This window comes from Tenebrio molitor, chromosome 9 (genome assembly GCF_963966145.1).
Source record: "Tenebrio molitor chromosome 9, icTenMoli1.1, whole genome shotgun sequence".
Lineage (NCBI taxonomy): Eukaryota > Metazoa > Arthropoda > Insecta > Coleoptera > Tenebrionidae > Tenebrio > Tenebrio molitor.
The window spans coordinates 7,975,155-8,002,810 of record NC_091054.1 but is presented as its reverse complement, the minus strand read 5'-3'; the positions used below and the strand labels follow the sequence as shown (position 1 = coordinate 8,002,810).

The 27,656-nt window shown below is 36.0% G+C and overlaps 4 protein-coding genes and 2 long non-coding RNA genes across 9 annotated transcripts; 3 read left to right on the top strand and 3 right to left on the bottom strand.

The window, feature by feature from the left end:
• The first annotated feature begins 1,496 nt into the window (after window positions 1–1,496).
• On the top strand, window positions 1,497–4,069 carry LOC138138561 (zinc finger Y-chromosomal protein 2-like). Its single transcript, XM_069058546.1, has 2 exons — window positions 1,497–1,575; window positions 3,438–4,069. Exons 1-2 carry the CDS (start codon window positions 1,497–1,499, stop codon window positions 4,067–4,069), a joined length of 711 nt encoding a protein of 236 aa, XP_068914647.1.
• Window positions 4,070–9,785: 5,716 nt separating this feature from the next.
• LOC138139231 (myb/SANT-like DNA-binding domain-containing protein 3) lies at window positions 9,786–11,035 on the top strand. 4 transcript variants are annotated; one of them, XM_069059434.1, is made up of 4 exons: window positions 9,786–9,973; window positions 10,099–10,455; window positions 10,509–10,628; window positions 10,682–11,035. In XM_069059434.1, the coding sequence occupies exons 1-4, from the start codon at window positions 9,934–9,936 to the stop codon at window positions 10,936–10,938; spliced, it is 774 nt and encodes a 257-aa protein (XP_068915535.1). In that variant the 5' UTR covers window positions 9,786–9,933; the 3' UTR covers window positions 10,939–11,035. The 4 variants fall into 4 exon arrangements, with proteins under 4 accessions (XP_068915535.1, XP_068915538.1, XP_068915537.1 ...); XM_069059437.1 differs by having other exon boundaries at window positions 10,046–10,455; XM_069059436.1 differs by having other exon boundaries at window positions 9,786–9,985; window positions 10,040–10,455.
• A 2,876-nt stretch (window positions 11,036–13,911) lies between these two features.
• Window positions 13,912–14,880, bottom strand: LOC138138560 (zinc finger protein 253-like). The gene has a single exon (XM_069058545.1). It carries the CDS (start codon window positions 14,878–14,880, stop codon window positions 13,912–13,914), a length of 969 nt encoding a protein of 322 aa, XP_068914646.1.
• A 2,508-nt stretch (window positions 14,881–17,388) lies between these two features.
• LOC138139227 (zinc finger Y-chromosomal protein-like) lies at window positions 17,389–20,423 on the top strand. The gene is made up of 2 exons (XM_069059429.1): window positions 17,389–18,641; window positions 18,695–20,423. Exon 2 carries the CDS (start codon window positions 18,701–18,703, stop codon window positions 20,141–20,143), a length of 1,443 nt encoding a protein of 480 aa, XP_068915530.1. The 5' UTR covers window positions 17,389–18,641; window positions 18,695–18,700; the 3' UTR covers window positions 20,144–20,423.
• A 200-nt stretch (window positions 20,424–20,623) lies between these two features.
• Window positions 20,624–21,841, bottom strand: LOC138139233 (uncharacterized). The gene is made up of 3 exons (XR_011162246.1): window positions 21,012–21,841; window positions 20,908–20,953; window positions 20,624–20,853 (listed from the first exon to the last, which is right to left on the bottom strand). It is a non-coding gene; the product is annotated as an uncharacterized lncRNA (long non-coding RNA).
• Window positions 21,842–26,396: 4,555 nt separating this feature from the next.
• LOC138139260 (uncharacterized) lies at window positions 26,397–27,150 on the bottom strand. Its single transcript, XR_011162256.1, has 3 exons — window positions 26,894–27,150; window positions 26,725–26,841; window positions 26,397–26,672 (listed from the first exon to the last, which is right to left on the bottom strand). It is a non-coding gene; the product is annotated as an uncharacterized lncRNA (long non-coding RNA).
• Window positions 27,151–27,656: the final 506 nt, after the last annotated feature.

Genomic DNA, 27,656 nt, shown 5'->3' with positions numbered 1-27,656 from the left:
AGCAAGTGGAAAAATTTCTTGTTGAAGCTCCTGATGACTATTGGTTGTTATATAAAGTGATTACAATTTTTGGAATTTTTGGTGCTTGCCGGTGTGACGAGCTTCTCTCGTTGACGGTGAAGGACGTAGAAGATGTTGAGAAATATATTATCGTCACTTTACGGAATACAAAGAATTTAACAACAAGGAGATTTGCGATCACAGATGAGGGCTGCAGTTTTCAACCTTGTGTTTTGTACAGAAAATATGCAGCTCTTCGTCCTCGTCAAGCAGACCAATTACGTTTCTTTTTAACCTACCGTAATGGCAAATGTATTTCCCTCAATGTTGGCCAGCACACTATTGGCGGTGTACCGAAAAAAATTGCAACATACTTAGGGCTACAAGAACCTGAATTATACACAGCTCACTCATTTCGCCGATCAGCAGCAACAATGGTTGTGGATGCAGGTGGAGATATTTTGACACTAAAACGTGCGGGAGGATGGAAAAGTAGTGGAATTGCGGAAGGTTATGTGGATGATTCTATCAATAAAAAAATTGAAATTGCGAAAAAAATGTTTCCTGGACGAAACTCAATAGATGTGGCTTCCACTTCGACAAATGTGGCTTCCACTTCGGGAGGTTCTACAATTAATTGTCCAATGACGAGCGAATTCACTTCCGCTTCAGGAATGTTCGACATTAGCGGAAATTCTAATTGTACATTTAATTTTAATTTGTATGAAACAAAGAAATAAAAATGTTCAAATGTTAAAAACGCTACTATCCTTTCCAAATTTCAAATTTCTCTACTAACTTGTTAAATTCATAACTGGTCTGCTGTCAATTTAACGCTACTAGCCAGTTAAAATGACTTTTCAACGTCAAGTGACAGTTCGAATAAATGACGTTTACAATTTAGTAACAAATAAAATATTGAAATGAAAATTATATTTCGAAAAAATGATACATAAAAATTTTGTTGTCCTACTTATTTCTGAGACACGTTGTATTACTTATACCATTGTTGAAGCGTCAAATGCAAATGTCAAAAACGTCATCGAGGTTAATGCTAATGAATTATTTTCAGGACTTTTTCTTATCATTACAACATACGTATTTATATTCGTTTCTTTTGCCGATATGATTTACGGATTTAACACATTCCAAGTGTTTCCCATTTTATCGAAAGATAAGAAATTTTATTAACGCATGAATTTAATTCCCAACAATAAAATTTGCAACAGCTTTGTTGTCACAAAATTTCACATTGCTGCAATTTAAACTGCAATAATATCTGTAGTACCGATTGTTTAACAAAAACCCGTCAAATTATGACCAAAATAGCGCCGTTAACGTTATCGCCACTTCTCTGGTGTTATTCAAGTTTCAACTCAATAGTTGTACCTTTGGAAAACACATCGGGGTAAATCCCCTTCCCTCGTCGACAACTTGCTCCACCAAAATTTTATTTCCGTAAAAAGTGGAGCAAGTGAATATCAAATCAGAGTGTCATGAAGTTAATCGTCTTGGTTGTGGTTTTTGCCCTCGTGTGCATTTTAAATGGCAACACTTTGCCGGTGCAAGAGACAGGTGAGTATTTAATCTGTCGGGAGATGTCTTCATAGTAAATTTTTAGCACATGTGCGAGTCAGGCGATTCACTTGCGATGTGTTGAGTTTCGAGGTGGGCTTACTGAAACTGAAGGACTCTATATGTGCGACTCATTGCATTCTTCGCGGAAACTTAGGTGGTCACTGTAAGGAAGGTGTGTGCAATTGCAGAAATTAATTCAATTTTTATCTTTTAAAAAGTCGTCTATCAAGGTGATAATAAATCCATCTTATCCATCTTAACTGTTTAATTTAATTACGGCGTGATCAACAATGACTGAGTCTGTTGGCAATGAAACAATTGAAAAGTGCTGGTGGTTTTTTGTCTCGTAATTTGCGCTGACTACATTAAAAACATTTTTGGTTATGCCGGTTATGTTTATGCTATTACAAAAATGAACCTTTGATGGTAAATTTCAAATTTGCCAAATTTCATTGTCACCAACAGATTCAGTCATTCTTGATCACACCGTACTTCGTTATTTACGACAGCTCATCTCGTCTAATTCCAGTTGGATGCACTGCGCTGACATTAACTTCAAAATTTACACATAAACAGTATAGTACCTATATAAAAAGTGATAAAAATAACTTTTACTTCAATCCTAAATGGTTCTAATGTGGTCAGTGTGGGTAAACAGCAATCATTTACAAAACGTTTTAAGAAAACATTTCAAACTTTATACCTATCGTCAGGGCTTCGAAAATAGATTATTTTTCTGTGATGTTAGAAGTAAAATTTATTTGAAAAATATATTTACAAATGTTTCTGCTAGAACTGCTAGAAGCAGAAGCAGTTTGTGAACGCGGCTAAGATTTGACAGATTCATTGACATTTTGAGGTTAATCTGATCTTTTGGATTTATCTCTTCATTTGTTGTTAAATAAAGATTCAAGATTTGAGAAAACTATTCTCTACATTTGCACTGATTTCAACACCTGTGACACTTATATTCCGTGATTTGAACGAAAGTTTGTTTACCTCTGAGCACGATCATCTGATAGTAATTTGTAAACATTGTCAATGTTTAATAATTGAATAATAAATTGTTGACATACTTGAAGGACTAATTCGAAGTTTAGTACGTACTTTTTCTTCTATGGTTTTGCACTGAAAATAATCGCGGCGAAAAATAATTGTCGTAATTGAGGTTATGAAACACTTTTGTCGTCTCTTTCGGAAATAACTTACCTATACATAATTCAGTATTTGAAGAATTGTGAATAAAAGTTATGATATTTATCGAAAGGAGAGATGTAGAAATCTCGAAATGCAGAATTTGGGGCTGTATAGTACAGCAGCGAAACATTTTTTGAAATGTGACTGTCAACAAATTATTTTAGAGGGATATTCTTGTAATGAGAATGGGTGTGACTTCCAAACAAACTTTCTTGTACATTTGCGTACACATATTAGGGAATCTCACCGCATAAAATATGAAGTAAAAGGTTTGGAAAGCAATTACGAATTAAGGCCTTACGATTGTGAGAATTGTAGTTTTGAAACATATTCAGTATTGAAATGGCTGCGACATGAGACAGTAGAATGTCGAAAGCATTATGCCGAATGGTTTGAGTGCAGTCAGTGTTGTTTTAAGACTCAGCTACGAGGTTATCTCAAAGTCCATCAAAAATTAAATCATGAAAGCAACAAGGGAGACAATTTGTTTAAGTGTAGTTTGTGTGACTTTAAAACAAAGCAGATCCGAATTTTGAAGGAACACATCAAGTTAGAACATGTTAGGAGAAAGTTGAGTGATTCTTCTGTAAAAAACTCATTTGAATGTGATCAGTGTGACCACAGAGCTAAGCAACAATCTGAATTAAGACGCCACCAAACAGCTAAACACGCCCCGGACCACATCAAATGGCACGAATGCACCAGTTGTACGTACAGAGCGAAGAAAATCAGCTCTCTTAAGTCCCACCAGATCGCAAAGCACACCGACGAAAAAGACATAAAGTGGTTCAAATGTGAACAGTGCGCGTACAAAGCTAAGTCAAAGTCTGTCCTGAGCAGGCACAAAATTGCCACGCATCTAGAGACGAGAAGCACCGATCCGGTTCATTTTTCTTCCAAGGACGTCCAGTGGTTCAAATGTGGTCAATGCGAGTACAAGGTGACGCGAAAATTTCGACTGAAAGAGCACGAATTCTCCGCGCACGCGGTCGACGAGAATGTACAGTGGTTCGAATGTGAGCAGTGCACTTTCAAGACCAAGACCAAGAGCAACTTGAAGGCGCATCAAGTGGCGAAACACGCGGACGCGAAAGATATAAAGTGGCTCGAGTGCGAGTATTGCGAGTACAAGGCGAAGAGGAAGAGCGCTTTGAGGACCCACAAAATCGCGAAACACGTCGATGAGAAAGATCTCAAGTGGTTCGGGTGCGATCTGTGCGAGTACAAGACCAAGTGGGGGCAGAATGTGGAGTCGCATCGGCGGCGGATGCACAAAAATTTTGTAAACAAGTAATTGTGAACGTACTTTTTTTTGACAGTATGACATATTGTACCGTAATAAGGCATTAAGAAGTATGAAATTGTATAACTGGATACCTATTAATTACCTTGTTTTTATTTATAATATTTTTACAACATTAAAAAACCGAAAGTTATTTCGAGTATTCACCTCATAAAAATTTGGCCAATGAAAATGCTCTATTTTTTAAAATTGGACCAATCAAATTGGAATTAGGCGATAATTTTTCACGGCAACAAATTATCGATAATTTTTTTCACAATTTTTTGACATGTCAGTCAAATCAGAGATTTTATAGCATTTATTTGAAGAAAACACCTTATTATTAACAATATTAATTAAAAATGAATTGATATCTTGATTATAATTTTAATTTGGCCTAAATTTAAGTTGCAGCGATCATTCGGTGAATACTCATATCGAATTGCCCTCGTGATTGAGAAATTCCAGATAATTTTGTTAGTGACCCACTCGTGTCTTTACAACAGTAGACACTCGTGAACACCAACCCAAAATTATCGGGAATTTCTGGATCACTATAAAAAATAGGGTGATTATTATATTAACCTACCTGAAAATTTGTAGCATCTTGTGAACGTACCCTGACCCTGGACTGTTAACTATAGATACTGGCGGACATAGACAGTCGATTCACATTTTTACAATAACAAAACAAGTATGTATCATAAAATAAAGACAATTCTTTATTTTATTTATGGCAAGTATCCAAGGTTGGTAGAACTGACTAATTTGTATAATAGGTTGCCTCGTTTCCATTTAAAGCAATAGTCTGAATTTTTTCCCCCCGCAAAAGTTACTCGTGACGTCACAGTGTACTAAACTTTTACTACAGAGTCTGTCGATCATGCATTAGGTGTTCCTTCGCTAGAATAAATCCCAAAAAGCCACCCAATAAACTCCACGGAGCTTATAAACCTTAGGTTCTATTCGAACACCCAAAATTTCTGGGTTGATTTTACCTCTTGGTATATTCTTTGGTCACGAGTTACTTTCCCCCCCGCCCCGCAATTTTCAACGAGGCAACCTATTATACAAATTAGTCAGTTCTACCAACCTTGCAAGTATCGAGTTTCTGCGCCATCTACTTTTACCTTCAATAAATTTAAGCAAACTTTTTGGTAGAACAAGATTAAGATTCCAAATCTACTAATAAAAAGATTAAGAAATTATTTACACGTATAGCAATGGAGATGCTAAATTTTGGAGGAACGTTTTTGTTTAAATTTTAATAACAACGCTGTTTTTCCACCCATTGCTTTAATTATGAACGCACCCAAAGATCCAAAACATTTGATATTTGACAGCACAAAAACAACATGGATTTTTAAATAAACGAAGTTCACGTAATTGAAAACCACACAGAGTTGTGTAGGATTTAAGTACACATTTCCTTCTCTATTAGAATTAATGGTGAGTATTTGTTTTACGTATAAAATGTAATATGGTTATCAACATCAAAATATGTGTCGAGTATGTTGTAATTGTCGAAAGTGCTGTCTGTGCTTGATTTAACAAGTCAAAAGTGACAAGTAGATAAGCTAAGACTTGCGTATTTTGTCCATATTGTGATTAGTTTTTGTATTGACGCGAAATCAAATTTTCAGATTATTAGATAAAAATGCCAAATTTGGAAGATGCTGAGAGTATCCTGACATGTGACAAATATCATCAGTTCGCATTTAAATTATTTAATTGCCGGACAAATGATTTAAAAAAGTATTACTGCAAAGTCTGCGATTTTGAAAGCGACCTTATGATAATTTTTAATCAACACATCAAAGAATTTCACAAAAAGAACATCGATTGTGTAACAGGTCAAAAGAAAAAAGACATTGTAGTGAAAAGTTACATTTGTCAAAATTGCGCGTTTGAAACATATTCGGTCTTATTTTGGATGAAACACTTGGATAGTTCGTGTTTTAATGCAGAAGAAAATTTTGAAAACGTAGGTTTAGTGTCTTGCAATGACGAGAGATGGTTTCATTGCGATAAATGCGACTTTAAGTGTAAAAGGTATTTCAGTCTGCAAAGACACAAGAAAACTCATCTCTCGGCAGACGCTGTCGAGTGGTACAGCTGTGACAAATGCGAATTCAAGACGAAACGAACTTACAACCTAAAGCAACACGCGATCGCTAAACATTCAACTCTTAACAAAGACTTAAATGAGAACCGCCGACGCAATATTCGAATAAAACAAACCCGCGTCAGGTGGTTTCAGTGTGACGAGTGTGTTTTCAAAACGAAGTACAGATACAATTTTAACGTTCACAAGAAAATGGTACACGTGGATTCTCCACTTAAGTCTGACGAACAAACGGAGTGGTTCAATTGTTTCAATTGCGAGTATAGGACGATAAGAAAAATTAATCTGAAACGTCACATGTTATTTAAACATACCACATCTGAAGCTGTGCAGTGGTTTGCTTGTGACAAATGTTCGTACAGAGCTAAAACCAGAGACAATTTGAAAAAACACGCAAAAGTACACGTTCCTGAAGAAGAGGTTCAATGGTTCAAGTGTGACAAATGCGAGTTTGAGGCGAGACGAAGGTACAAATTGAAAGAACATGCACAGCTCAAGCATGTAACGAATGAAGAGGCGTTGTGGTTTCAGTGTGAACTGTGCCCTTATAAAACAAGGGTGAAATATCATTTAAAACGTCACATGGCTCGACATGAATTTTGATGAAGAAGCAGAATGATTTTAATGCTCAAGTTGTCAGTGACAAATGTCAGTACAAATCCAAAACCAAATAATGAACGTAAAGACGTTACGAATGGTCGAACGTGACCAGTTTTCTTATACCACAAGCACTGCCGTCTCTATTTACGGCAGTGCCACAAGATATAAAAAAAATACATTTCGTTAGACCAACTACGTGCAAATGGAATTAAATGGTTCCGTTGTTGTCAATGCAAATACGATACAAACAGAAGAAGAATTTGACGATATACATACACCGGGAATATTCACTAAATAAGACGAATTTTTTTTTAAATTTTGTCTTGTAATTTTTTTACTTTAGTAAAACTTTTGAACCGAAAATAAATGATTTTACTGCTTTTCCCTGTTTTATATTGGTATACGGTGTTATTATAATTTATAAATGATTATCCCATTGCAGTTGATAGTTGAATGTGTCGCAAGCCTCATAACATGAGTGAGACTAGGTGACGATACTGGCGGTAGTGGAAATCTGTCTACTAGTTTGTCTAACGTTGCGAGGCTGGCGGCACATTAAAAATTTGTGTGCGTTTTCAACACCAACTGCGATGGGACAATCATTTATCATAAACCTGTATTAATTGTGAACGTACCCCACGACGTTTAACCTTGTCAAAATCACCATAAATTTGGTTGAACATCAAAAGCTGTCAAAGTGTTTAATATTAAAATATTTATGAACGCACCCACATATCGAACACTTACGAATATGATAAATATATGGAACGTACCCTCAAAACGTATGACTTTTGACAGTATGTAAACAAGAAACTCCAGTGTTTTTCATTTCAATAATTTGAGGAAAAACATCGAGAGGATAATAAAGAAATTAGTGAATTAAGACAATCTAAAAAATTTCGCTTTTTATTACAATTTTTTTTATTCCGTTACATAATGGTTAGTATTTGCGTGACTTTCTGAGTTGTCTTGTTTACATAAATATCACGTGATTGCCTAGATAGGTATGCAACTGAGTTGTGATTTACGAAACGATGTCTGTGCTAGATTCAGCCAACGTATGAAGTGACAGTTAAATCATTCTCATAAGTTGACAATTCCATTAATATTAATGAATGAAATTCTAGGTTGAATTAGCAAGTTTGGAATATACTGGACTTCCGTTTTGTATCCTCACGGAACTAGTCACAAGTACAGCAAGTGTCGATTTGCTACAAAATCGCCTTTCATGATAAATCATGCGGAACGCCATCGTTTTAAAAAGGAACCGTCGTCTTGCGAAACAACCACCCTGGAAAAATATTTATGCAAATTCTGCAATTTTGAAACCGATTTGATGATAATATTCAATCAACATATCAGAGAATTTCACAGAAAAAAACTCGAGTCTTTGCGCACTTCTTTAAAAACAAACTATACTGTAAAAAGCTACATTTGTAAAACTTGCACATTCGAAACACATTCCATCCTGTTTTGGATGAAGCATTTGCAATCGTCATGTTTTAGCAGAAGCGATAATTTTGAAAGAGCAAAGTTGGCGTTTGAGACTCGCATCGAGTTGAATCAGTGCGATCATTGCTCTTTTAAGACGAGATACAAAAAATATTTAGGAATACACGTGAACGCGCAACATAAATCTGATGAAGAAGCTCAGTGGTTTTATTGTTTCAATTGTCAGTTTAAGACGAGAACGAAACTAATTTTGGGACAGCACATGTTATTTAAACATACCACTTCTGACGCTGTTCGGTGGTACGCGTGTGACAAATGTCACAACAGATTTAAAACCAAATCAGATTTGAATAGACACAAAAGACTGTTACATTTTTCCAAAGACGACATTCAGTGGTTCAGGTGTGACAAATGCAATTTCAAGACTAAACAAAAGTACAGAATGAAGCAACATGCACTGCTCAAACACACCACAGATGAAGAAGTGTTGTGGTTTCATTGTGAACAGTGCTCTTACAAGACGAAATTGGAATACGCCCTAAAAGTTCACAAGAAAACGTCACATTTAAAGTCCGAGACTTGTGACAAGTGTTCTTTTACGGCAAAATCTAAAATCGGTTTAGAACAACATCAGTCTAGAACTCACGCTGAGGAGTCTTTCAAGTGTCACAATTGTGTGTACGTTACATCATCGAAAATCAACCTCAGCAGACATATTAAACGAATGCACGCACCAAACGAGTGGTTTGAATGTGAACAGTGTCCCTTCAAGACGAAGTATAAGCCAAATTTAAATTTTCACAAGACCAACATCCATGCGAATGAAAATGATATTAAATGGTTTCCTTGTTGTCAATGTTCGTACACAGCAAAACACAAGAGGGACTTGACCAGGCACGAACAAAGGAAACATTCGTCAAATAAGCAGAAAAAGTAACGAAACGTCTGTTTCAATTGTTTCGTTATTTTTTACTTGAGAACTAATTACGTGCGCAGCTCAGTGAATAGAATATAATAAATGTACAGTAAAAATATGTTTCGTGGGAAATAAATGTCTAGCAAAAATGATAAAATAATATAATAAATGTTCAGTAAAACAATAATAAACGCGACAGAATCAATAATAGACAACGAAAAGTGTAAAGTGTGCAGCAAATACATATTAAAGAAAAAAGTACAAAACTTAAATCAGATATACTTAATAGTACAGTAACAAATAAAACTTAATTCAGTTCAAATGTCGAATCGGTAAAATCACTTTTATTGATCTATTGAGCATTTACTGTGCAGATTACAATACACTGTGCATTTGCCATTTTTCTGTTCACTTTATACTGTATAAAATATAATAAATAGCCATGCATGTTTTATTTGCCGTTTTCAGTTTTTTACTGTGTCAAATGTACTATTGTATCATTTTAATTTTTTTAATGTGCAGAAATTAATTAAATAATTCATCATTCAGTTCTCACCGAACAAAATAACACTGCTAAATTGTTTTGGTGCCACTACCTCAGGTAGTAGGTATTTTGACTTCGAATTGTGAACGTACTCCACAACGTTTAGCCTTGTCAAGGTCATTTTAGGTTTGGTTGAACGTCGATTAGCATAATTAGTTCCGTTGTTGGTTTAATCGACGATTAGCAAATGAACTTTATCAATTGTGAACGCAGTTTAGCAAAATTGTGACTTTTTTTGAATGCAAGTTTTTCTATCATTACTCGGATTGCAGAAACCAGGTAAAAAAAACGGTTGGAGGTTATGTGTGAAGGACTTTAACTGTCAATTAATTCGTAATTTCCAAGGTTTAGTTTAACCATCGATTTAGTCGGGTTAGTAATCAAGATTAATTTTGTTTCTGGAGAAATGAAGGAACCCGAAGACAAGAAGATGCGCCGAAGATCAGCCAACTTCACCAAAAACGAAGTTGCAGCTCTCATGTTTCTCATCAAGAAGTACAAAAACCAGATCGACTCGAAACTTATGGGGACGAACTCGAACAAAATGAAGGACCACGCTTGGAAAAAGATCGCAGAGGAGTTTAACTCTTTGCCTGGAACGATAGAGAACCCCCGATCGGCGAGCATATTGCGGAACAAATACAACAACCTAAAGAAATTGTCAAAACATAAAACGGTAAAAAAGTACGCTCCAGATTTCGCCATCGACGACGAGGGACAGAGCTCGAGCATCCACTACGAATACGAAGGCGACTTTGACGGTTAATTTAACGGGATGGTGCGTTGTTCGTTTCACCTTTAATTTATGTTTTAGATATGATGGATCTGAAAGAAGAGTATACTGAAAATTCGCTCGAAAAGAATCAAGTCCTCGACAGAAATTCTACGTTTTCTGACACGGAAGGCTCCGCAAATTCTACGCCAGTTGCGGATGGTTAGTGTACCACCATTTATTGGTTCAAAAAATTGCAATAGCGGTTGTTTAAGCGGACGTTCGGAAAGTAGTCGAACCTGCGACACACAGAGCGTCTAGAGGTGACATCACAAAACAGGATCTCCTAGATTTGCAAAAACGATGTTTTCTTGAAGAACACGCCCTCAAACTGCAACATATGCAAGAAAAACACGACCGAGTGTTGAGGATACAAGAGGAAGAAGCCGAAGAAAGACTCAGACAGATGAGAGAAGAACACAAACTGCAGTTGGAGATATTACAACTGCGGAAACAGTGTTTGTTGAAATGATGACGCTGCAGTTCGTTGGTTTCGACTTACTTTAAAACTGAGAAGAGTCGAATGACGTAATATGTCAACGTGAAGAATATATTTACAGTAATACATACATCTCATTGTACGTTAAACCTTTCAGTTATGTGGATGTTTCACAAAAAATTATTTTGTAAAAATTGTTTTTTCCAAATTTAGTGGGTTGGCACTCCCGAATAATTGATACATCTAGTCATTTGTCAAAGAGTTGTCTGTTGATTCGCTTTCTAGGTTAAAATTTAGTTAAAATTAGATTTATTTTAATTTTTGAATCGTCATATTTGAATTTACCAGTCAAGTGTACTATCGGCGCCAACGAAATGTGAACGAATTTCTGGTGCCATAGAAACGTCTTCTGTTTTGTTCTACATTAAATAAAACTTTGTTCACTGGCGTACTATATGTATGGAAGTTAAGAAAAGATTTCTATTACCTATAACTTTCTATTACAATTTTTACAATTTTCGTCGAGTTTGGCAACAGCCCTCGCTTTTCCCATATCGGTCAAGTGTCGTGGCAGGTATATTGTTTAAAAATAAATTAAATCTGTTGACTAATTATGTTTGTGAAAATTGTCACAAATCTGTCACATTAACGCACGCCTATGATTGATGCTTCAACACACACTAGGAAAATTTGGCGTTCACATTTCGATGGCGCCGATAGTACCAACATAAAATGGTAAATGTTATGCCAACCGAACAAAAATAATTTCAATCATCAAAAGTCACCCGGTATTACATCACGTAGAAAACAAAATGTGATGCTTTCTATAAAAGTAGAAATGGTGGATGCGCCAGGTTACTGATTCACCAGATAACCACAAAAATGCCATCAAAGTTACCCGTGGAAAACAAAAGTCCGTGTCTTGGCTAAAATCTTGTTTGCAATGTCATATCGTATTAGTGTGATTGTGTGTTTTATAACTGACACAAGATCGTTTTTACTGTAGCCTATAAAAAGATTATACTTGGTACCTGTTGCATGATATGATTGATATGCAAGTGACAGTTCTCTAATAACAGGTATTTACATAAAAATTGCATGAATTACGTGACAGCATTTTTTGATTGTGATAACATGTTTACATTTTTTTGTAGTCGAGTGGCCTGGTGCTTGCTTTTGTTTGTTTCCTTTAACGTGTGGCGTAACTTCGACTGTCAAATATTTCGTGCAAAAAGAAGTGGTGACGAAAGAGCGAAAGTGAACTACGATCAATATGTACATATTTCAGACACCCTTGAAACCGGGGAATTATACAATGTGCCTCAGAAATAAGTACTATTCCGGACATGGAATCTTGGCCACAAATGACATTTAATTGACAAATGTGTGAACTGGCGTTTATTAAATATATATCCCAACTTTTGACTCGATAATGCAATTTCCCTGCTTTTTTGATGTCACAAGAAAAACTTCAAAGTGATTTTTAATAATTGTCATTTATTAATGACACTAATGATTGGTTTACATTCCGTGGCCGCATTTGTACATTAATTTTAACTGGTAACAGAACTCGTTAGTAGAAACGATATATTAAAATATCGAATGGTCAAATCAGTTTGTAATCAAGTTATCCATAAATCCGAAAACGTATGTCGTGACTTGACGTGACAGTTGACATTTCGTGTAAACCATTGCAACGGGCGGCGTTAAAGTTACAACGAACTCAATTGTATACCTAGCCAGGATTAGGATATGATGAAAACCAAATCAGTTTTAAAAGTCTTTACAATGACGTACTATTGGGGACATGGAAAACTGGGCAGATGTGTCATTCAGTTGTCAAAATTTCTAAACCATACCTTAGCTACTCATAACCAAGCTTAAGTTAATTTGACAGTTTTTTTAAAAATGACGGTAAAGGTGCATTTACATTGACACTTTTTGAAATGACAATAACAGACTGCCCAGGATTCCATGTCCCTCATTGTAACTTTAGATCCCACAATTGAGCAAATCAATCGCAAAAGACATACGGATTTAAATCCATGGGTGACTCGATGATTACAAATCAATTTGATCGCTCGATATATTTTTTTCCTAAATCTTGAAGTTATCCAATTAAAATTATTGAAAGATTTGGCACAAATTTCGTTATCCGCCTATGGGGATTATTTGCTTGGAACTTATGCACAGCGGTACAATAATGAAGGTGTGGACGAAATGATTCTTCCACTTTTTCCAACCATAACTCTATTATTGCGAATTGTTGTGGCAGGATTTTCCACCCGTTCTTTTAAAACTTAATTGTATAAATTGGAATCGAATTTACCAGGTCCTTCATGTCCCCCACAAGAAAAGTCGCACGGAAATTCTCTGGGCCCGAAGAGCACTTCCGTACGCTTCACCATACACCAACACAACATCTGTGTATGCACTATTCGAAAATAAACGCGCCGTTTTCACAAAATTTTTGCTTAAATCACAGAATCAACACGTAAACAACTGCCTTTTGCAGTCGGATAAAACTAAATAAAAATGGAATCTTCTTGTATTTACTTCGACCGCGGAGCGAAAAAACTTTATTCTAAAAACACAATGTTTTGCGCCGATCTTACAAAAACTATTATTTCACGGTCACTGTCATTGGGTTAAATAACTAGAAAATAGACAGGTTGTTAATTTATGATACTGAATTTACTGATTTAATACTGAAACAAAAATTTCGAAAAAATGGCACATAACAATTTTGTTGTTCTTGGCGAGATCTGTCACTGGTTAAAATTAATGTAGGTACATACTTATTTATGGGACACGGTGTATAATACGAACCGAAAACTTAAATTTGTCATTTATCAGAACAAATCAAGTACATATGATCGATCATATCTCAAGAATTTGTAATCTAAAAAGACGATCTACGTTTGGAAAAAAAAACACGGCCTGCTTGACCACAATTTTATTGGAACACTCGTTACTTCGATTCGATATCGTTTCGGAAAACACTGACTAACAACTCTCCCCCTTTGCAATCCCGGAATGCTTGACCCTGACATGCTGCCTCAGCTGTGGCGACGTCTTTGTCCGAAACGCGCACTGATCACACCCTAGCCACTTTATATCCTTCTCGTCCGTGTGTTTGGTGATTTGGTGCAACCTCAAACTGCTCCGTTTCTTGGTCTTGTGTGCGCACTTGTCGCACTCGTACCAACGGATCTCTTCCGGGGCCAAGTGCACTTTGGCGTGCTTGCTCAACAGCTTTTTCACTTTTGTCTTGTACGGACACTTGCTGCACTCGAACTTCTCCCCGGTCGCGTGCTTGGCCAGCTCGTGCTGCTGCAAAGTGTACTTGCGGTTCGCCCTGAATGGGCAGTACTCGCAGCGGTACCTCGCCTCGCCCGTCGACAAATGTTTCAGTTTCGCGTGAGTCTTCAAGTTGCACGACAGTCGAGACTTGAAGGGGCATTCCTCGCAGCTGTACCATTTCACGGCTTCTGGCGCCAAATGCAGCATGTTGTGCTTCGTCAGAGCCGAGGTGTACTTGGTTTTGAAGGTGCACCTGGTGCAGTGAAACCATTGGACGTCTTTAGGGGGCAAGTGGCGCATCCTGTGCGTTTTTAGGTCTGCGTAGTACTTGGTCTTGAAGGGACAATCGTCACAGTAGAACCATCGGACGGCGTCGGGTGACAGATGTTGTATTTTGTGACTTTTTAAGCTCGAGTGATGCTTGAACCTGGTGGGACAACTGTCACAGTAGTACCACTGGATCGTTTCCGCGGGTAAATGTCTTCTCTTGTGGCTTTTTAAATTCGACGAAATCTTAGCTCTGAAAGGACATTGGTCGCAGTAAAACCACTCGATATTTTCCGCAGCTTTGTGTCTCCTAGTCGTATGTTGCTTCAAAGTGGCCTTCCACCTAGTCTTGAACGAGCACTCAAAACATCTGAACCATCTTATGTTGTCGTCAGCTGTGTGCATCGCTTTCAAATGTCTGCTCAAATTAGATCTGTGTACGGTCTTGTACAAACATTGCTCGCATTTGTAATACTCGTCGTGTTTGTGTTGACCTCCACAGCATCTAGTTTGCACATGTTTTAACCAATGTATTGATGAATATGTTTCAAACTTGCAATATCTGCAAGTGTAATTTTGTAACACTTGTGACACTCTTTTATCATCTTTCAGATTAATTGAATGATTTTTTTCTGTATGTTCATGCAACAGTAACACTAGGTTCGTCTTGAAGTCACAGTTTTTGCACGAATACGGTTCTAGATTGTTTCGTTCGCAGTCAAATGTTTTCTCTACAGAACAATGACGTTTCTTGTGATTTCCCATCGAAAACGCGAATTTTGTGAAATATGGGCATAATTTGCACTTGTGTACGTTCTTCTTGTCTGCACGATCCGAATTCGTCATTCTACCCACTTCTCCGCGGTCGTCTTACGATTATTAAATCTATTTTTTTTTTAATTTATACATTACCATAAGAAGTGATTTACATGGAGACAATTTGCACGTTTGCATTTGTTCACGTCACCGTCGAATTAATCTCAGACGTTAGGTACCATTTACTACATATTTCTCTCTGTTAGGTACTTTGAAAAATCACCGCATGATAAACTCACATTTCAAACATGTCACGTTTCAACAACACAAAAGGTTAGGATTTGAGAAAAAATTAATTTGTCAAATAAAGTTATTGACATAATTTATAATTCACTTAGTATTTCACGTTAATTAATTTGCACAATTACACCACACAATCAGAACACAACCTTCCTGTTTGGAACAAATTAAAATTAGACCAAATGTATGCAATACATGTCAACTGTCAAGGTGTAGAGCAAAGAGCACGTTCTAAATTATTAGGTTAAAGCTCCAAAGAATCGATAAACTGTTAACACAATGATGTTTATTGTGGTAGAACAAAAATGTATTGTAAAAATAGTTGGTCGCAAAATCTAAAATATTGTCATTTTACTTTCGTTGATGGGAATGTCTGTGGATGGGGGTACGTTCACAAGTTCAATTCACTCAGTTGACAAACTCTTCTCAGAAATTAAAATTTCTGATTTTTTAACAATAACAATGTGTTTATTTTCTTCACCCGCTAAAGAATATTTTCCCAACTCTTGCGTAATTTTTGTTCAGTATGAACACTGACCATATTGAAACCACTCAATAGCCTTGAGAAACAGTGTTGGTATTACTAGGTAAATGCTAGGTTTAGAAAAAAAGTAACAGAATCACCGTTGCTTAAAAAATAACGGTTATATAAAATGTAAAAATCAAACAAAACCCACTTTTTCGTAATTTTTTCATTTTATTTTATTGCGTGTTTGCTATTCACGTGTCTCGTCAACTACCGCTTGGTTTTCGCCTTGTACGCGCACTGACCACACTCAAACCATTTAATTAATATCCTTCTCGTCCGTATGTTTTAACAACAGATGTAATTTGAAACTTCTCTTGTCTTTGGTTTCATGGAAACACTGATCACATCTATACCACTGGACTTGCTCTGGGGCTATATGGGTCAACATGTGCTTCCTCAAATTGTCCTTTATGACAGTTTGATATGAACACTTCTCACAACACATACACTTCATTTCTTCGCAATTTGTGTGATTCACAATTTCGCGTTGCTTCAACTTAGACTTCTGTTTACACTTGTGGCCACATTTATCACATTCAAAGCACTGATTTTCATTGGACTGTTTCAACCTTAAATGCGTTTTTAACAGGAAATTTTGTTTGGCTTTGGAGGGACATTGGTCACATTGAAACCAGCGAATGTTTGAGGGGTCGATGTGTTTACAAAGAACGTGCCGGTTTAATAGTTGTTTATGTTTTGTTTTAAAGGTACAACTAGGACATTCAAACCATTGCGCGTTTTCGTCAGATGTGTGACGAGCGTTCAAGTGCCTCTGCAAACTCCTTTTGGCTTTAGTTTGGAAGTCGCACTGGACACATGTGAACCACTTTGTACCTTGAGCAACAAATGTTTTGAATTTTTCCTGGCTCAAAGAGTTGTCTGTATTAATTTTGATGCAGCCAAGTCTCTCATGACCAAGCCATTGCAAGGCAGAATATGTTTCAAAGCTGCAATTTTGACAAACGAAACTTTGTATTGTGTCCTCAATTGCATATGAAACTTGTATATCATTTTCCGGTACATCGTGGAATTTTTTTATATGTTGCTTCAAACATAAAAGCAAATCTGTTTCAAAATCACATCTTACGCAACGATTATTTTTTTAGATTGTTGCTTTCACAATTGAACAATCCATCTGGACTAATGTGATGCTCCAAATGTACTTTTATGTGATAAAGTGAATTGCAGCTATGCGAACAATAGTTACATTTAAATTTTTTTACAAAAGTCAGGTTAGGATATCTGAATAATGACGCAAAAGGGGTAGGTTCATATTTCATAATAGCTTACTTGACGCAAATTTATTTTAAAAATAGGAAAAATTGCGCAAAATAAAAAAAAATATAGGTTTTAAGAGAAGCATTACGATATTTACGATATACTGGACAAAAATCGCCATTACTCTTGTCCACAATCCACATGTATTTGTAATGACAGCTGTCAAATACGAACGTCATTTAAAAAATATAGCGAGTGCGTTCACAAATTTTAAATTTGTTTTGTACTACCGCAAAGAAACATAACAATTTTCTTTGCAGACTAGTTTATTAACGTACTTTATTGTATTCTACAGCGTGATCAACAATGACTGAGTCTGTTGGCAATGAAACAATTGAAAAGTACTGGTGTTTTTTGTCTCGTAATTGGAACTGACCGGATTTTTTAACTTGAGACGACATTAAAAACATTTTTTTGTTCGACACTGTCAGAATTTGAGAATTTTCTCCTGTGTGAACGGATTTTGATAAATTTGACAACTTGTCAAAACGAAACGTCAAGCTAATTTTAAAGATTTTTAGCGATTTGGAGCCTTTAAGGGGCTCGTCGAACAAAAAAACATTGTATTCAACTCATTCTTGTGTAATTTGGGCTTTTTTGGCACTCGTGGACCTTTAAAACTCTCGTTTCACTCGAGTTTTAAACTGGTCCACTCATGCCAAAAAAAGCCAAAATTACACACGAACTCGTTAAATAAATAACTATTATCTACGATCGCGTAAAAAGTAGGCACTTTTTGCACTAAAAATCGTTGTCAAAGTTGACGTTTAGAGAAACTGACGGAATCGTTCTCTAAAAGTTTTAGAGCACGATTTTTCGCTTTTATGGCACAGAACTGTGAGAATACAACAATCGAATTTGTTGGAAACATTGTTTAGGTTGCTAAACGACGTGATTCTCAAACGACTTTGGTTATTCATGAAATATTGAACCAATATTATTTTATACAAATTTATGTTGAAACCGGTGTGATCTCACGATCGTAGATAAAATGTTGTAAGACATACGTGTAAAAAGTTCCTTTGTTGCACTCACATCTTTTAAAATACTCCCTCGTACCTCGGTCGTATTTTAAACCCGTTCGTGCAATAAAGGATAGCTTTTTACACTTATATCTTAAATAACTATTAATTTTGGTAATTTAGGGTACGATAGCGTAGCTACAATTGCACCCAAAAGCTTGAACGCACTCGATTTTAGTTTTTCCCATTACCGAATTTGACAGATCGTAACAAATTTTTATTAAAAAATATTCAATTTACATATAAGAAAATTTCCACTTTTTACCTGTTTACACCTTGTGGTGAGACTTTTCCACTAAATCTTTACACTTTTAACGTAACCAAATTACTGCAGTTGCAAATGATCCAAATGCACAATGACTGCTCCTTCGGTTGCGAATCGGCAACTCTCGAGAGATACTCCTGCAAACATTGCAACTTTACCACAGACTTATTTGTATTTTTGTGGCAACATACTCAAGAATTGCATGACGCTGACATAACCTCAAAAGAGAGTTCAGTGAGGGTGAACTACCCTCTAACAAGCTACAATTGTAGGAATTGCAATCTTGAAACGTACTCGTCGCTAAAGTGGCTGAGGCACACAAAATTCTTATGCATTAAACAAGAAAATAAAGACGGTGTCAATCACTGCAAATTATTTCCTCAGATGGTGCACGTTGACGGCGTAAAATGGTATAACTGCAGGTGTTGTGGGGCGAAAAGCAAGCGAAAACAGAGTCTGAAGCGTCACTTGGACTTGAAACACAAATCCGACGAGGATGTGAAATGGTTCCACTGTTTTGACTGCCCTTTCAAGACAAAGTTAAAGGCCACCTTATCTCAACACATCATGTGCAAGCACATGCCCCCCGAGGCTGCAGCGTGGCTGAGTTGCGATAAATGCCCCTACAAGACCATATTGAGTGGTAACTTGAACAAACACAAAGTGTCTGTGCACACTTCTCCTGAACGAATCCGCTGGTTCGAGTGCGCAAAGTGCCCCTTCAAAGCCAAATACAGTACAAGTTTGAGCGAGCACCAGATCACCAAACACACCAACAAAGAAATAAAATGGTTTGAATGCGTCAAGTGCAACTTCAGATCGAAAGTGAGACGACTGTTGCGGCAACACGTGAAGAGCAGACACACCGCCCCCGAAGACATCCAGTGGTACAGCTGCGACACGTGTTCATACACCACCCGGTGGAAGACCACCCTGAAGAAGCACGCCATGGCGAAACACACCGACGAGCGAGACATCCAGTGGTACGAATGTGACCATTGCTCGTTCAAAACCAAGCGGAAATTCGAGCTGACGCAACACGTCACGGTGAAACACACGGCGAACGAAGAGGTGAAATGGTACGAGTGTGAGCACTGTCCCTTCAAAGCAAAAATCAAGCGGACGCTAACGCGCCATCTGCAGTCGCAACACGACGACGACATCGAGTGGTTTCATTGTGGTCAGTGTCAGTTCAGGGCGAAGAGCAGACGCACCTTGGAGTGGCACGGGACTTCCCATCAGGACATAGACTGGATGAGGTGCGACCAGTGCGCGTACAAAGCGAGACGGTCCTACGAGTTGTCGCAACACAAACTGGTCAAGCATACGGATAATGAGAGTCTGAAGTGGTTCGACTGTGATAAGTGTACGTTCAAGGCGAAAACTAAGAGGAACTTGAGGCGGCACACGCAAGTGAAACATAGGACGTTGGAGGTTGGGGAGTGGTTTAAGTGTGACAAGGGGGAGAGAACGAGGGGCAAAGGCATTGACAGAGTGGCGTTGGGGGTAACTGTTTGAGAAAATAAAGATGCAGTTGTACGTTAACAGTACATTATTATTACCAGTCCTTCAGGGTCAGTCAGATAACGTTAAGTCAGTTCGCTTGAGAAGTACTTAACCCTTTGCAGCTCGATGGTTTATACCAACGCTTTGAAAGAATTGATCTGGATCAATTACAAATATAGATACACTAGTTAATTCTATGTAGGTATATAAAAAGAATTGACGTGGGCACCATGATACCCGTGTGGCGTGGCGTTAACAAACGTTTTTCGGATGTTGACCGTATGGGAACACTGTTAATTGTTCACTTAATAACGGTTTTTCAAACTGATTATTTGTCCAATTTTATTGTCTCCATCTATCCATTTGTCCGACTCGGTACTTCGTGTAAATTCTTGAATGTATCTTTAGACGATCTATTTCTCTCATACCAATGAAGCTATATGTTTGGGGCCTAATGGGGGCTCCAGGAATTTGTTCGAAACCAAATGGGGCTCCTGGGTTTGCTCAGCCTAATGGAGGCTTCACTGATTTGACTGTAGGCGCGCGTGAACTGACACACCGTATCGTTTTGTGTAAAACGTTTATTTACATTTATACAATTTAGTAATTTTTAGTCACATGTAGATAACTTGTTTGGTTCATCCTTACGTCATATTTTTAAGGGTGAAAATTGTAATGACATGGAGGGTCAATACAAAACAAATATGGCGCTGCTTCTGCTTCTAGAAAATAAATGTATTCATAAGCAGAACACTTTCATAAAAAATTATACGTGCCTGAAGGAAATAAGTGTATGCAAAGTAGCCAAAAAATGACGGGTTGCTATAAAAAAAAACATTATTATAATTGTTAAAACGAACATTATAACAGCTTGTATTACCAGCTTTTTAAAAAATGTGTTAGTTGCCATGGTGTAGTCACGTTTGAACTTCAACTTACCAAGCGTACGAAAACAACTCAACATGAATAAGTATGTAAAGTCTGTCCCAATTGTAAATTTCCACCAACACTGCATTCTACGTTAGAAATACAATCGGCAACACTGTTTGGTGAACAATGCGTCAGGTTGTATTTATGAGGTAATCATTTTCTGTGCCTGTCAATTTCGGTTTTTACAACTCAAGATTTTAGAATAAAGGAAAAGAATGGAAAACTTTATCTCTTTGAAGCATTTTACTTGAGCATTTTTTATTTTGGCGTCAAGTAAATTATGTTGTTTTCGAATCATGTTTATAAAATAATTATATTCCCAACTTTGGTTATAACAATCCCCAATTTAGAAATATTTTTAATTTGCCAACATAATTCAACAGGTGGTGGAAATTTAAAATTGAGACAGACTATACATATTATGTACATACATACATACATACATACATACATACATATTTATGATTATTTATACATATACAGGCTGTCCTCGAAATTCATGTCAAAAAAAAATCGGTAGGTAGTTGGTGACGATGAATAGTTAAATACAAAAATGTTTTCTAGTAAAAGTCTTTTTGTTTTTGAGATATAAAGCATTGAAAATTTGCAATGAGTTGAAAAATTTTATTTCCATAGGAACACGAAAAATTTCTAAAAGATTATTTTGAAGTATTATTTTTCTTCTCAATTACTTCAACTCAGTACCGTACTGGAAATTTCGAGCAAATTTTCAATGCTTTATATCTCAAAAACAAAAAGACTTTTACTAGAAAACATTTTTGTATATAACTTATATTCGTCACCAACTATGTACCAATTTTGTTTTCCCATGTATTTCGAGAAAATCCTGTATAAGTATTCAAAATGGAAATATGTATAAATAGTCGTTCATAAACCTGTTTACGATTATGCTTATACGTTTAAAAAACGAAACTAAAAAGCAGTAAAGATAAAAATAGATCCCACAGAATTTATTATAAACTGTAAGCGATAATTCCCATGGACAGTATAACGTGACGAACACAACAAAATTATTGCATTTGTAATTTTATCCTCCTAAACTTACTACATATTTTGTTTTAATCAAAGCGTGTGGAACTGGTTGGTCGGGACCGAACAACAACTGTCCTGTCGATACTTTAACCACCACTTTTAAATTCTCGTCCTTCGCCCTGATTTTGAACGTATTATACCTACCCCAACGCTTTCACATTTTCATTATGTTAATTTAATCAACTTTTTTTTTTCAATAATACCTAGTATTTTATGTTATGAGGAGCAAAATTGAAGTTTCCTCCGAATAACACATACTACTTTTTCTTCAAACCTTCATAACAAATTATTTAAGACATGTTAAGAAACCAGGTAGGAATTTCAAATGATTTAGCTAGTTTACTTGACAACCGCTCATCAGCGGAGATAATAACTTCACGGACGCCCTCAGCGGAAATAATAGAGAGATATGGCATTCAACCTTTATTTAAGTAACAGGTTAATAAATGCATGCGCTATGAAATAACGCTGCGCATAGTGATTTAAAGTTATTGCAATTTATCAAGGCGCTAACGTTATGAAAAGACAATGCAAAGTTGACAAGTAGTGTCAAAAATGGACGAAATGTTAGAAGATGCAATTTTAGGTGGTGCAAATGACGATGATATTGAAGAATCAGTTAATCATTTTATTTCTAACTTATTTCGGTCAAATCGCATTCAAACTTTTTTTGAATTGTCAAACTGTTGACATATGAGAAATGTCAAAAATAACGTTAACGTCTTGTGGTATACCTACGTTCGCAATTTACGTAAAGCGCAATCGTTATTACCGTATACGTGCTAAAAATTGATACTTACATGTCAAAATAACGTCTTTCTAAATACTGCTAACCGTTATATGACACTGCAATATCTCTCTAATAACTTCACGGACGCTCCTCAGCGGAGATAATAACTTCACGGACGCTGGTCAGCTCGTTAGATGCCGTGACAATGAAGTGACACTTTAGCATTGTCAATGCAGCAGTGCAATGTCATATTTTACGGACGTTTGAAGAAAAAATCTTTTAGTGAATCGTAAACCGTATCTCATTGAGGAGAAAAGGAAATGCGAAAGCTGTTCCAATTCATTCAACCGCATTCTTAAAAAGTTGTAATTGTCAGACATCACAATAATGTCGAATGAAGTGTAATGTGGTCCTGTGGATAAACTGATAAAACTGTCAAAAATTCTGTTAACATGGATCAATAGAAAAAATATTGTTTATATTTCGTGCGTGAAGATGTTTTTGTGCATTTTTTTCATGCACAAAAAACACTCTCTTCACGCACTTAATATAAAAATAACTATTTTATATTAAGTGCGTGAAGAGAGTGTTTTTTATGCATGAAAAGGTCTTTTAAGCCGAGACGCAGGTCGAGGCAGAAAAGCCTTTGAATGCATAAAAAACATCTGCACGCACGAAATATAAACAATATTTTTTCTATAATTCCTTTAAGAACTTAATTTTAAAATTCAAATTTTGAAGGAAATCTGACGTATATCAACCAGTGACCATGTTGCTAGGTAACCAATAAAAAACGGGAAAAGTCATGTGCCTGAAATCGCATTTCACACACTGTTATGTATTGTTTCTAGAGTTACTATAGTACTAACAATGTAAAAAAAATACACGAAAGAAAATGACCCACTTCATGTATGGATAACCATGCGTGAATATCAATTTTTTGAATCAATTATAGAAAAAATATTTTTTTATTATTTGCTATATAGGTATGTATTCTGTCAGTCTTCGTTTTCAAATCCTGTTGACGAATATATAAAAATATGTTATATATAGTTTGTCGGGGCGTAGAGCCACCCCCCTCCTTTCCGAACGAGAACCACCCCTGCGTGGGTGAATGACAAAGATTTGGGACGACAGTACCGAGATGGACTCAGGGTAGAGCAGTCAGAGTCACAAGTCAGAAGTCATTTTACCCAACATCTCGAGTACGGTCGTACGGTCCAAAGAATTGTAATATTATAATTTGTTATAAATATTTAGCAACTTTACTGTAAGACAACACACATCTAGTTTGAGGGTGCGTTCCTTAGTAAAGATTTACAAATAGTTTCTTTCTTTTCTACGGCGTGATCAAGAATGACTGAATCTGTTGGTAGGTAACAATAAAATTTGGCAAATTTGAAATTTAGCATCAAAAGTTCATTTTTGTAATATTGTATTTTGTAATATTGGGTGATTGTGGATAAATATGGCAACTATGTACAAAAATGTATGTGGCAACTATGTGGGTGGGGTAGAATTGACATTCATATAACATTTCATATGCGTGCATTTGATTTTTTTTTATACTAATGCACATTAACTTGACAATTTTCAAAATTGCGTGATTACAAACTGTCAAAGAAATGTCAACTCTATCCTACCTACAGAGTTGCCACATAAATTTTCGTACGTAGTTACCATATTTATACATAACCATTTTGAATCACCCAATTTATGGGCAATGAACAACTTTTATTTTTCAAATGGTAACCTATAATTTTTTTTATTGATTCTGTTAAAGTTTTTTTTCTGATTGTAATGGCATAAAAAACGATACCCTTTGATAACAAAATTTCCGAGAAAAAAAACAAAATATGTTTGATCAAAATAATTGTTATTGTCATATTAATGAAAAAATCAAGTTAACCGACCTCCATTATTCAATGATTTTTATGAATTAAATTGACATTTAAGTGAAGTCCAGCGCACTACCAAGAAATTGTCGTCTATGAAATAAGGATAAATCTAATTTTGATGCCACATATTTTTCTTTTCTTCTCGGAAATTTTGTTATCAAAGGGTATAGCTTCTTTATTACAATAAGAAGAAAAACCTCTAACAGAATCAATAAAAAAAATATAGGTTACCATTTGAAAAATAAAAGTTGCGCATTGCCCATAAATGGGTATATGCAAGGCGATCTTCATTTACCAGGCCATGACACTGACCAAAGACAGTGTGCTATGGAATGGCCTACCAGTCTGGCAACATTGCTTCACCAACATTTAGTGAAAAAATTCGAAATCCACTAAACCTGTCATTGTATTTGCATTTGTCAAATATGAGTGATCTAATTTTACGACAGTTCAAAAATGCGTTATCGCATTGTAATATATACATAGTTTAAAACCACCTTGGGGACAGAAAAATAACGGTGCTCATTACTGTTACTGATAAGTGATAATATTTCAGATGCTCTGCGGTGTTCCGGGCTATTGAAACTGCTTGGTTATGAACTAACGCGAGGTGGGCATTTCTAATTTAAATGCATATAACAATTTTGTTCTCCTCATTATCTAAATCCCACCCCATTTCTTGTAACTTGCTTCTCAGTTTCATTTCAATATTCGTTTTTAAAGCCAAAAGATTTTCCTCAATGATTGTGTCGTCATTACTAATTTTGATTATTTCTTCCCAATTTCTTCGTAATTAGAAGTTATTGGCACCTCGTTTGGCACTTTATTTTGTCCCATTGATATCTGTTCCCCTAAAATGTTTAGCACAAGCATGGCTACTTTTGCGAATTCTTCACTCTTCGATTTTTAAAATCTCTTTCCAAATTGGCTTCATTTCCTCATTTGTTGAAAACTTAAATACATGTCTATACCTACCTAATTTGAAGAAGAAGACGCATAATTTGAGTTGCAATTTGGTACGCAACACTTAAATGACATTTTTAATTCAATTTGACGAATTTGACCAAGGATTTGTCAAAATTTATTTTGACTTATCGCGGAATCAGGGGATTCAAAATCTAAGAAATTCCTTTTTGAGAGGATTTCCCTTGCCATTCAACGTGGAAACGCTGCAAGCATTCGGGGCACTTTTCCAGATTCCGCATTATTATCGGAAATTTTCGCATTGTAAATTAAAAATGTTATTTTATGTTAAATTTTAATAAATAATTTTCTTGTTTTTAAATGTCGAATTAGTTTCAAAATTTTAGGAACATCGTAGGTCATGGAATGGCCTACCAGGGAATGTGGCCACACAGCCAGTGTCCTGCCCTGTAACTTGAGACCGCCTTGGTATAAAGATTATATGCTCACTCAGGTGTGTAGTGTTTTTAGAACCATTTCGTCTCCTGTATAATTTTTTTCATTTGGGTCATGAATAACAAACTTATTGCGTGGGCCGTTTTTTTTTAAGACAGGCTGTATGTAATAAAATTTTGATATTTCCCTTAAAATACCAAAATTTCACTTGAAAAACTTCTAAACGATTTTTTTATAAAGTTATTCTAATTGTAGAAATCAAAATGGCAAAAGAGGACAGTAGGTTATTAAACAAAAAAATATTTTTTAGTTAGAATTTTATTTTTTCCACACCCAAGCTCAAAGAAATTCAAAAAGATTACAACCAAACCAAATATCCTAAATATATTTATGTAAACTACAGAATAAATTCTTTGGAAAGGTCACGGAAACAATTATTTGTCATCATTTTTGTTACAAAGCTCGTCTTCACAAACGTAACATTTGTCGCCATTGTGTTTGTACGCCTGACAGAGCTCTTTTTCTGTTATTTTTGATGGCACGCAAGATTTAGCGCTTACTCTTTTTGCATCTTAAACAATAAGATTGTAGTCAAAAGTCAAATTACAAAAATACATACATACTAGAATCAGTTACGGTAACGCTAAGGCAGTTGGCTTCATCTGAAAGGCAGTCCAACTCCAAGACGTCATCCTCACTGCATTTTTCATAACAATCATAACATTTTTTTCCGCGGACAACTGCAAGTTTCCTCAGAATTTACCATTCGTGTCTCTGTAAAAGCTAACTTACCGGAAACAACAACGAGCAGCAGCAGAAGGGCGAAAAGAGGTTTCATGTTGGTGGGCTTTCGAGTGGACTGAAAATTTGCAATTTTGTTCCCTCTTTTATACCCTCCGTTATCATGGTACACGTAACTAACAATTTTTTTGAAAATCTGACAATAAAAGCTATTGTAATATTCACAGCAATGTTTATTTATAGCAACCCGTTTTGACTACTTTGCATACACTTATTTCCTTGACGCACGGGTAATTTGTTATGGAACTATTTTCCTCATAAATAAATGTATTTTCTAGAAACAGCGCCACACCTATTTGTTTTGTGTTGATCCTTTCATTTGATTACACATATTTCAAAATCTAGCCTTTCAGATGCTTTGGATGCACGGAAGTATTTTGGGTTGCATATAACTGTTTCAATTTAAATTTAGAAATTTTACTGAAACCCGACCAAACAGGCAACAGCACTGTATGTTCATTCTCCGTTATTGAAAACACCATTAGGATCCAATGATGAATCTTTTATGTTATTACGTAAGTAAAAACCATTTTTGAGTTCAAATTTGACAGTTGTTTGACGTTTATTAGCTGAGTTCGCAAAGATATAAAAAATCTGACACTGTCAAAGTCATAGCCGCCCCCTAGCTAAGTAATTGTTGATCGCACGGTATATGACTAAATGTAAAATTGTAATTATTTAGGGACTTTACTGTGGGCAACGCATTTATACGTAGTTTGAGGGTGCGTTCCATAGTAAATATTTACAACAACTA